The 11,436-nt window shown below is 39.8% G+C and overlaps 1 protein-coding gene across 1 annotated transcript; it reads right to left on the bottom strand.

The window, feature by feature from the left end:
- Positions 1 to 286: 286 nt before the first annotated feature.
- LOC147613550 (eukaryotic translation initiation factor 1A) lies at positions 287 to 1,139 on the bottom strand. The gene has a single exon (XM_086781537.1). It carries the CDS (start codon positions 1,043 to 1,045, stop codon positions 608 to 610), a length of 438 nt encoding a protein of 145 aa, XP_086637663.1. The 5' UTR covers positions 1,046 to 1,139; the 3' UTR covers positions 287 to 607.
- Positions 1,140 to 11,436: the final 10,297 nt, after the last annotated feature.

Genomic DNA, 11,436 nt, shown 5'->3' with positions numbered 1-11,436 from the left:
CGGAAGTTCAGATTACTTCCCAAACTTAGCAAAAACCCAAAGTGTAATCTTCAATACTTAGAGCATGCTGAACATTGCTAGGATAACCATCAAGATTATTCACAACTGTGTCAGAAAGGACTAACTTTAAACAAAAAAACAAAGAAATTGCACACAAAATTTAACAGCTGATAAGCATGCATTAAAAAGCTGTCTCACAGACCTAACTGACCATAGATGTATATATGATGAAAACAGATAAGACACACGAAACTACCTGTTAAAAGCTTTGAAAACACGCAATGGGTAGTTTAAAGTTTTAATTTTTACTGATAGGTGTGACAGGAAGATTAGATAATCATGTACTGGAAAGCCCTAGATATGGAAGCCCTGTCAGGGAGGCCCCTTACATATGGAAACCCTAGGCGTGTAGGCCAAGGAGGAAAACGTATCAGGAAGACCCTGGATATGGAAACCCTTGAAGAACGGCTGTGTAGGGCCAGGGGCGAAACCATATCAGAGAAGCCCTAAATAACGAAAACCCTAGGCCGACAGCCAGGGGCCATATCAGAGATGCAGAAACGACATAGCATAACAGAAAAAAAAAAGGGCTTTTTTCTTTCTCACATCAGATCTTATCGATGTCCTCATCCTCGAATTCGAGATAGTCGTCGCCGGCTCCGTCGTCCTCTTCATCCATGCCACCGGCGATCCCCTCGTTGAGGCGGACGTTGTCGGGGAGCTCACCGTAGGCTTTCAGAAGGCGGGCTTCATCAGGCTGGTACTTGAGGATAACATCGGCCTTGTCGTCCTGGTAGTCACGGAGGCCGACGAGGATAATATCGCCGGAGGCGATCCAGACCTTCTTGTGCATCTTGCCTCGGATGTGGCAGAGGCGTTTGGTTCCGTCGATGCAGAGGGCCTCGCAGCGCCCATTGCCAAGCATCCTCAGCACCTGCGCGTACTCCTGCCCGTCCTCCTTGAACACCAGCTCCCTCTTCTCATCGTCTGCCTCGTTCTTTCCCCTCTTGCGGTTCTTCCCTCCCTTTCCTTTGTTCTTCGGCATGCTGAACCCTTATGCACACGCTCTCTCACGACACACAGATGCCACGCTATTTTGCACTAATAACCCTCGCCCTCATTTTCTTTGCTTATCACCATTCACATGTGTATTTATTTGTATATAGATATTCTGGGATGACCTAAACCACTGATCGGTGCACTTTATCGCTGGTTTTTGTTTTAAATAGCTTATTGCAGCTTTGCTTAAAAAACGGTTAGCATTAGGATGTATGGGTGTTTATAGACGAGTCGGATGGGGAGACTCTCCGTCCATGAGAATGGGCAAGGGAGATCTGCCCCTTTTCATGGCGTTTCCCCCCCTTTTTGCTCAGTGTGTAAAGCAACTTCGGCCCTTTACACATCCATCAAGTATTTTGCCACGATGAACATCATTTTTTTGTCAATGAAAAGAAGCGAGCATGGTAGCTTGATTACATCTCTCCTTGCTTGGCCATCGGCATGATCACTGCTAGAAAGGACACCGAGCTGCATGATCCACTTTACAAACAACCTTGAGCATAAGCTTGCAAATGGTCCCCCCGAATGCCATAAGACCTACCTCCATGGATTATGGGCCCACCCTCTACATTGATTAACTGGCCCATCTCTGAGTATAGTTGGCACACATATCATGTCTCCTCGTTGGCTTATGTGCTTTAGCATCACCACGATCAATAAGAACTCCTTTGCAGCAGTGATGGACAAAACAAGATCATATTAAAGCCAAAGAAAGTTAGTTGCTTGTTTTGGTGAGGAACTTTCACTTCTCCAATGCCATCTTTCCTTGAGCAACACAACGAAGTCCATGATATGGAGGACCAAGTTTTATGTGATCCTCACTAAGGTTGGCAGCCTTTGAGAAAAGTTTTTAGAAACATTATGATGTATAAGTTGGAGATGTTTTAAATACATTTTGCTTTTTTTCCCTCTTACCTAATGGTTGGAATGAGTTCCTCTCATCCCCTTAAATTATGTCATTTAAAGTGATGGACAAAATAAAGGATTTACACCTCCACATGACCACATCCCAACACAAAACTAGGCTTATTAAATAAGGAGAGGTCCTCTATAAGTGGTTAGGGTGTGAGCATAACAACGTGTTACACTAATAATGTGTGGTTCTAGATCTATGTATGAAGGTTATGTGCTATGGAACTTTGTAGGATGGTATTGTGTGTTGTATGGGATGTGTGAGGTAGTAATATAAATATGAGATGGTCTATGGATTAGGCGGCCTTATACTCAGGCAGCCTTATACTCAGGTGCTTCAACCAAACACTTCCGTACTCATGTGGTTCGAAGTATTGGACCTTGGGTGGCGAGTTTTCAATAGCATTCCCTATGGACTATGTGTTTACATGCGTGCGTGTACGTACGTGCATGCGTGTGTGTGTGTTGCATTGCTAATACAAAAGTAGAAAGCAACACCAAGGGCCTACTCTAAGTGGCTACCTCCCAACCTCAATGCCTGGAAATAGTGTCATCTTAAGGGTAGAGCTAAACTATGACAAATTAAATTAATAGTAAATCGATGGAGGATGCCCCATGCTGAAACCGTCGTCTTATCCCTAGATGACAAACCAACCAGGGCTAAGGCTAGGTCATCTGCCTCTCCACCGAATCCAAGAAGCTTTGGAGAGATTATGAGCTAGTGATAAGTCGAGGTGGATGGGTTTTTCAATACAAGAAGTTTCATTGAACCTCTCCCTCTGTGCAACTTGACAAAGGACTAGGATGAGGCGGGAGAGGATGCTAGCTAGAGGAGGGGGGACTCCTTGTGGTGGGGAACCTGTGCGAGCCAACTTTGAGGGAGGGTCTTCCTTCCCTAGAAGAAGTGGGAAGAAGGGACTCCTTATGGGGAACCTGAAGCGGGCCAACTTCGAGGGAGGTTCCTCCTTCCCTTGAAGGTACTCCTAAGGGACGAGTTCAAACACCTCAGAGGAAGGATGTGGTCCCAAGCCCTGTGCGGTCCTCTCTCAAGGTTGGTGAATCTAAATCATGGGTGGACCTAGGGAGGTCTTTTAAGATAATAGCTCATAAATAACGATTCTTTGTGGGAGCCATTGTTGTGAGGACCCTCCTCTGGTAAGAGTGCCATAAGATGATCACACTCTGGTGTTGGGTGTGCTACTATAGCTATAGTGTATGCCATTTGCTTTGCTGCCAACTTTGGTCCTATTCCATCAACTATTAGGGGACATCCACCAAGCTCTCAATAGCACGTGCATCAACACATGGGTGACACTCGTGGTGGGTGTTTGCAAGGGGTAGCTAAGGACAGAGGGAGCTATTGTTTGGTGAGACAAGTGGCTATGGGGGTCCACTCCTAGAGCCATGACTGTCTACTTTAAGAATTCAGAAACATCAAGTTTAAGCATGGAAAAGGTGCCCCATTTATCTACAAATGAAACACCAGCCCCCAAAAGCTCAAAGAACTCCAATTGTTGTAGGAAAAAAGACCAACCGAGGTGGGGGATCACCACCTCCTAGGGAAGGTTCACCGGTAAGGCTAGAAGCACAGAGAAAAGGAATCTCAACTGCCCTAGTAGCTACGGAGGTGCTTAGAGAGGGGGTCTAAGAACATCCTAGCATATGACCAAGTACTAAAAAATTTACTCCTTGGAGCCCAAGCTAATTGGGAAGCTAGAGGCTCCCGAAGAGAAGCCATGGTGTCAGGAGGCTAAGGACACTCATGCCTCCCTAACCAATATTGGGCTCCACACCAAGGTGCTCTTAGCTAGAGCTCTTGAATCAAACTCCCAAGTCAAACTTAAATCTTGATATAGGAGTTAGGATCCGCTACGCGAAAAAAATGACACATGGGAACGGTCTCGATTAGGGCAGATGAAGTGGTTTGCCATAGTGTCCTTTCAAGGGGAATAACCAGAATTGACACATCTATGCGGAAATGAAAATAGAGAGCAACACGGGAAATCAAGGGGAAAAGTGAGAGGCAGTGGGAGGGGAGTAAGAGGGAAGGGTGGTGAGGAGGGAGGGGTAGTTAGGGGGGCTGCACAATTTGAGTGGGGAGAGGCTCACAAGAGTTACAATTCATAGGGTTGCTCTCTTAATAGCCTAACCCTTCCTACACCCCTAAGGTCCATAGGGTTGCTCGAATGTTCATGGGAGCTACAATTTGTTCTTCTCTTCCTTTGAGTCTCTCTTAATAGCCTAACCCTTCCTACACCCTTATGTTCCATAGAGAATTGGTCATATCCCATGCCATCGATGATGTAACATGCTTCCCTTGTTAAGATCTCACCTCCATAGGTACAATGCCAATGGATTAATCTCTCTAGATCATCCAAAACTTACTTAAGATCCACAATCTTCGATTCAATTCTTTGTGTTTATGTGGTACTCATATGAAGATGATTATGAAGTTTGCCAAAGTACTAATATATAAAGGGGTTTACATGTTAAGTTGATAAATCTCAACCACAACCAACTATTTTCCAAGTGTCCATCTTGTTGAAATATAAGCTTCAATAGGTGCAGGTGTTAGCAAGTGTATGTGTGTGCGTCAAGAGTGTGTGTACAAAAGTTAAATGGTGTGCGAGAGTGATTAGGTGAGTGTGATTGAGTGTGTGACAAGGATAGATAACAATGTAATAGTGATTCGGTGAGTGTGATTGAGTAAGTGACAAGGATAGATAACAATGTAAGAGTGATTGGGTGAAGGGATAGATATATACGACAAGGATAACAGTTAATAAGGTCAAGGTGCAATTGAGGCGTTGTGGCTATGAACATGGATGTATTTTGCAATGGATAAAATGAGAAAAATCTTTCAATACATTTCGTAATTTTTGATTTTCCATAAAACCTCCTTCTTCATCTCTTTATCCGTGATTTTCAACCTTCTTGAATCCTTCCATGCTTCACATTCCCACCATGTTTTGCAACACCCTTTATGTTGATTAGTCTAACCAAACTACACAAAGTATAAGGTAAACTTTTGACTCATAACAAATAAATATTTTTGAAGCCAAGATTGATTCTTTTTCAAATCATGTAAGATAACAAACCTATTGATAAGAGTTAATGCTCATAAATTAGGAGGACACTTGAAAAAATGAGCAAATAACATGGATTATCATTAGGTTTACCACTTTGTCATTCAATGAATAAATTTGGATACTCTATTTAATGTTTCGTTGGATGCCAAGTTATTGTGCGACCCCCGCCCCCCCTCTGTGATGCCCTCTTCGAGGGCGTTAGCGGCGGAAGCAGTGTCAGCCTCTCGCGCGGGGCAGGGATCCACACTCAGGGCCTCGCCCACGGATGTCCAGACAAGAGACTAGCCCGGCGGTTCCTCCGAAACCGAACTCGGAAAAACTCCCCTCACCCGGAAGGCACGAGCGATTCCGCCAGGAAAATCATCTAACGGAAGAATTGATCTAACAAGTCAAAGTCTTAACTATTCAAACTGATCTGATCGAACCGGAAGTCACACGGTCAAATCAAGAAGAGACTTGCACTTGGTCCATAGAATCACCACTTTTTTCCTCCTTTAAAACGAGGCACAGCCCGCTGATTCCCTCCCATAGAACAAGGGTCTTCCTAGGACTTAATCTAACTAACGTAACTAATCGTAACTTATTTGTATCGCAGGAATCCCCCGATCTAGCCCAACCGGCCCATGGGTTAGCCAATCTCCCAACCACTGTATTGGTGGGATTCCTTTATAAAAATTTGGTTATGTTTTGCCCAGGTACTGAGGAAAAGAGTTCCAAGGTCCCCTAGCTGGCGTTTCAGGCAAAATTTAAGGTAGGCATACCATGTACACACCCAATATGAAATTGCCATTATACTGATTTGGTTGTCTTTAAAACAATCTTTCAATGAAAATCATAGTATTACTGATCATAATCCTCCAAAATATTGAGTCCATTTTTTACAAAATATATCATCCGGACTCTCCGTTGAAGACCAGCTGGTCAACCAACGAGATCCAATATCAAAATTCTATTCACAAAAGTCATTCTTTTCAGTTCATCCGAATCTTCCTCGACGTACACATGGGTGTCCTAGCAACCGCAAGCCCGTGCATCACCTGGTCAGAACCCTCTAGGATCCTACTTAGGTGTCCTAGCACTTCACTCAGGGACCGCTTCGTCGGTCCACACCCATCGTACCGAAAGCACACCATTTTAACCATACCGAGGCTGGTCAAGACCTCGGCAGGTTTTGCCGCGAGCGATGTCCCTCAACGACTCCCCACCAGCTATTGTTGCAATGAGTCTCTCCTTAGTTAAACACATACCAAATGCTTCCTCCAACATTCTGGCGTAAAACAGTCTTTAAAAAAAACAGAGGTTCTATGCAAGTAAAATTCTCGGTTTGAGATTGGTTCCACAAAACTCTTTTTCGTTAATCCATATTTTCTTAATGAGAATCATTGATCTCACATCAGGGTAACCTATCCATCATTTGACTGAATTTCCAACTAGATTCTTGGTGATTTTGGTGAAGGGAAAACTAGGTTAATTCAACGGTAGTCTATTCTTTGTATTAAGAACTAGAATTGGTCACAAAGTTTTTGCTTGATTCAGATCGAGAGATAGACAAGTAGTTTACTGGCCGTCCCTCTCACAGTCGTGGTCTAACCAAAATTATTCAGTTTAATTCTAACTTTAATTCTAAGGATTTTCTTCAGATAAACATCTACAAAACTTCTAATCGTAAGAAAATTCCAACTTTATGAATTTCATTCCTTCTTAACCATAATAGATTAAGAAATGGTTTTATATGAGAATATCAAGTTTTTATAAAAAATTTTATAAAAATTCTTTTTTCATTTAATCTAATTTTGGGTAAATATCAATTTGGTGATTTATCCACATAAAATATCTAAAGATATTTTTTCTGCCAATTTAATTTATCAACCCTAATTCTCTAGGTGGAATTATAGTAAAAATTCCTCTTTTGTCACCAAAATTTAATTCAAATCTTTCTCTACCTAAATACCATAAAAATTCTTCTTTTAACTAAATACAAATATCCTTTTTTTAATATGCTTGAAATTCCTCTTTTTCTCATTTTAATGATTGAATTCCAAATGTCATGGGAATTCCTCTTTTATCATAAAATAAATTTATCTAAAATTCCTCTTTTCTTTAATTAAAATAAAAATATCCATTATTTCAAATATGCCAAGAATTTCACTTTTACCATTTAAATGATTGAATTCCAAATGTCATGGGAATTCCTCTTTTCTCATTTAAAAATTTCTCATGCATAAAATAAATTTATCTAAAACTTCTCTTTAAATTAAATAAAAATATCCATTATTTTAATTATGCCAAGAATTCCACTTTTACCATTTAAATGATTGAATTCCAAATGTTATGGGAATTTCTCTTTTATCATTTAAAATTTCAAATGCATAAAATAAATTTATCTAACTTTCCTCTTAAAATAAAATAAAAATATCCATTATTTTAATATAACAAAATTTCTCTTTTTTCATTAAATTACATGGATCTCCATTATCATGGAAATTCCTCTTTTTGCATAAAAATAAAATTATCAAAATTTTTTTCTTTAATTAATTATTTATGCATAAATGCTAAAAATTAGTTTCTCTTGAATATGATGAAAATCATTCTTTTAGCATAGGATGTCTCATCCTAAAATATATTACCTCTTTTAGCATTATGCATAAAAATAAGATATGTGTTAATTTCTAAAAAATTTGCCATAGCTTCATTGCGTTGCTAATATAGATCATTTTTAATTTTTCTAGAAAAGAATAAGACTTTGTAATATAATTATGATAGAAGAACTATCCTTAAACTTAAATCCAAATTATGGAATTAAATCATAAATTTACCATAATTTTACTAGCATAAAAATACTATTTTCTTAACCTTCAGCTTAACAAGCTTAGAGTTTGGTTTTGAATTAAGAATTTATCAATGAGAAGCATTCTTTTTCTAAAGAATTAGCCATAGGAATGATTATTCTTTTGGGGGAAAGAGAGATATACATAAAAAGCATCCAAAATAAGCATAAAGATTAACTTTTTTGTGATTAATCATTAAAGTTCTTAGAGAAAGCTTGATTTGCATTAAAAATAACTAATTAGAAACTTCTCAAGCTTGAGAGGGGTTGAGAAGTGAAATCATTTGAGAATATTAACAAAACCATGAAATTCCTTCTTACCTCTAGGTTTGGCTTGTTTCTTTATCTAGAAGGAGGCCCCCAACCAATCAATTGGTTTAGTGAGTTGAGAAGAAAGCTCCAAGAGTTGTCCAATCTCTCCAAAAGTAGAGGATTTTTAAGGGATAATAGAAAATATGATTATTCTAATGTAATACTGGCATGGTATAGCTCAAAGATGAGAATACAGAGAATGAGGGTCTATTCAGCCGGCCATCAAGCATCCTTGTTAGACTGCTGGTCATTATGCCCAAGGAAGCCTTAATAGTGGGTAAAGTCGATGCTTCCTCCAAGGAGTTTCCCTACTAGATAGGTTCCCTCTCATCAAATCTCACAAGAAATAAGTGATTAGTTAGCAACTTAAGTGACTAGGTGGCCATACTCCTTGGTGACTGCTATCTCTGTAACTACCGTACCCTTTTCTAAATTTTTAACTTCAATTTCATAATAACCCTACCTGTTTGTCATTTCTATTTAAAATTTACACACCAATTTATTTTTTCTTCAAAAAAATGTTTCATCTCCATCTAGGAAAGTACCTAAATCATTCGGGTCCACCCTACCATCCATCTAGGAAAGTACTTGAATCATTTGGGTCCACCCTACCATCCACTTTTCAGTTTATATATCATTTTTCAACTCCTGCCAGATCCGGGAGCCCAGCCTAATCCCCATCAAAACCATGGGTTAGCTTACTCGGGCCACCACTGGATCAACGGATCTGGCATTTACCCACTTTGTAAACACTTTGTAAACAAGAAGATATCTCTTTCTAAAAGAGTTCTTTATCTTAATGTAAATTATGGTAACTTATTTGTTGATGCTAAATGATTTGTACATAATGCTATGCAAGTATATAGAAGTACTATGTAGATGACTCATCAAAAAGACATCCGATCATTATGAAGTACAATTTTAACATGGTATTAAAGCCTATCTGTTGCTCCCTATAGCTTCACATTCATCTCCTTCAGCTCCCACTACACTTATCTTAGCTCATTAATGCTAATAGAGCTCACTAATCAAGATTTCCTTTCACCTACATGCATTTGTGGCTAAACTTGCAGAGAGCTTGTTCTCCTTGTTCCCTTTACTTTTTGCCTTGAAAATTTGTAGCCATCTTTCTTGAGCCTAGACGCTCCAACCTATTAGAGGAATCAACAAAATTTGAAGAGAATCTGTGCATTTTTTAAACTTCTGCCAATACTTGTTGAAGAGACCCATTCTCCGTGTGTGGTTATTATAATTGGCTCAAGCCCTTCTAGGGGAGGTTAGTATATGCCCTAAGCTACTTGCATATGAAAGCACTTCCCATTTGGTGCAACATAGAGGTGGGAAGAAGCACAAAACTAGTCATGGGTTTTACCCTAATTGTGCCCGTTTCAAGTGATTTTGAGCTGAACGCTAATTGTGCCCATTTCACGTGATTTCGAGAAGCACAAAATCAATCATGGGTTTTTCCCTAATTGTGCCCATTTCATGCAATTTTGAGCTAAAATCTTGGCTTGGGACACTAGGCTTTCATCCCCATCAAAATCTTCTTTGATGAGCTCAATTGGGTCCTCCAATTTTGTTCATGCTAATCACTAGTTTTATGACTTAATCACTATTATTAGTGAAAGATTAGCAAAAATTAGAGATTTCAGAGTTGAAATTTGAAAAACTTGGGTTGTTTTTGGGCTTCAAGAGTGGTTACCTTTTCTTCAATGCATTTTTAATTTCTCTCATCTTATCATTTGCATTCCCTATTTAGTCTTCTCTTGCATTAGACATAATCCCAATAGAGTACAAGAAAATTGTAAAAGGGATAGACAGTAGCTAAGCACTATGAATCATGCTCACATAACCCACTTCGTGACCCCAACTCTTGAAGGTGGTGAAACTCAACTCGTTCACCACCATCGGCATGTGGCTCAACACATCCAAGGTCCTGTAGGATCTCTGCTCACCGAGCTTTTCTCTCCTTTAACGCACTCTGACTTGAAAGCTATTTAAGACTTTCATGATCCGTTCGGATCTCAAACGTAGTGCCATATAAATAATATTGCCACTTTTTTAGACCATGAATAATAACAAATAACTCTTGCTCGTAAGCTGAGTAGTTACGCTAAGCACGGTCAATCTTCTTGTTTTCAAATGCAACAGGGCATCCCCTTTGCAATAAAATTACCCCAATGGCCTCCCCACTAGCATCTATCTCCAAAACAAATGGTCCATTGGGTGGTGAAACTCAACTCGTTCACCATCGGCATGTGGCTCAACGCATCCAAATTTACCTCTCTAGTAACGAAGTGTAAGGTCCTGTAGGATCTCTGCCAACCGAGCTTTTCTCTCCTTTAACTCACTCTGACTTGAAAGCTATTTAAGACTTTCATGATCCGTTCGGATCTCAAACGTAGTGCCATATAAATAATGTTGCCACTTTTTTAGACCATGAATAATAGCAAAAAACTCTTGCTCGTAAGCTGAGTAGTTACGCTAAGCACAGTCAATCTTCTTGCTTTCAAATGCAATAGGGCATCCCCTTTGCAATAAAATTACCCCAATGGCCTCCCCACTAGCGTCTATCTCCAAAACAAATGGTCCATTGGGGTCCACAATGCTCAATACTAGTGGTGTTAGTGGTCACCTTGAGCTTCTCAAAACTTCTTCAGTGAGGATCCCCCCAATGAATAGTTTTATCCTTTGTCCTCAACTCATCGATTAAAGGGACTGCGATCTTCGTGTAGTCCTTTTTACATAATGCTAGTAGAACCCCAACATGCTTAGAAAAATTTGCAGTTCCTCGAGATTTCTAGGTTCATGCCATTTGACAATGGAATCCACCTTGTTAGGATCCATCCGCAGCAGCAAAGACAATATGGCCTAAATAGTGGATCTCCTTGGCAAAAAAATTCGCACTTAGATTCATGATCCATCCGCATACCATTCCCGCGGGCGGAGACAATATGGCCTAAATAGTGGATCTCCTTAGCAAAAAATTCTCACTTGGATTCCTTCCCAAATAGCTTATTTTTCCTAAAGAGTTTGAACACTGAGCGCAAATGTTGTAAGTGTTCTTCTTTTGACTTACTATACATAAGTATGTCATCAAAGAAAACTACTACAAATTTTTCCAAATATGGACATAAAACCTTGTCCACATCAGCGTCATAAATATCACTGGTGAATTTGTCAATCCGAACGGCATGACAAAGTCATAATCAGTAGGCTCATAGGAGCCAAAAGCCA

This window comes from Cibotium barometz, chromosome 43 (assembly GCF_041138505.1).
Source record: "Cibotium barometz isolate CiBa-2024 chromosome 43, ASM4113850v1, whole genome shotgun sequence".
In the NCBI taxonomy this organism is placed as follows: Eukaryota; Viridiplantae; Streptophyta; class Polypodiopsida; order Cyatheales; family Cibotiaceae; genus Cibotium; species Cibotium barometz.
Note: the sequence above shows the minus strand (reverse complement) of the source record. Positions and strands in the feature narration are given on the sequence as shown.

Bases quoted from the DNA above. Each gene is read 5' to 3' on its own strand.
- LOC147613550 (XM_086781537.1), bottom strand. From the start codon at position 1,045: ATGCCGAAGAACAAAGGAAAGGGAGGGAAGAACCGCAAGAGGGGAAAG.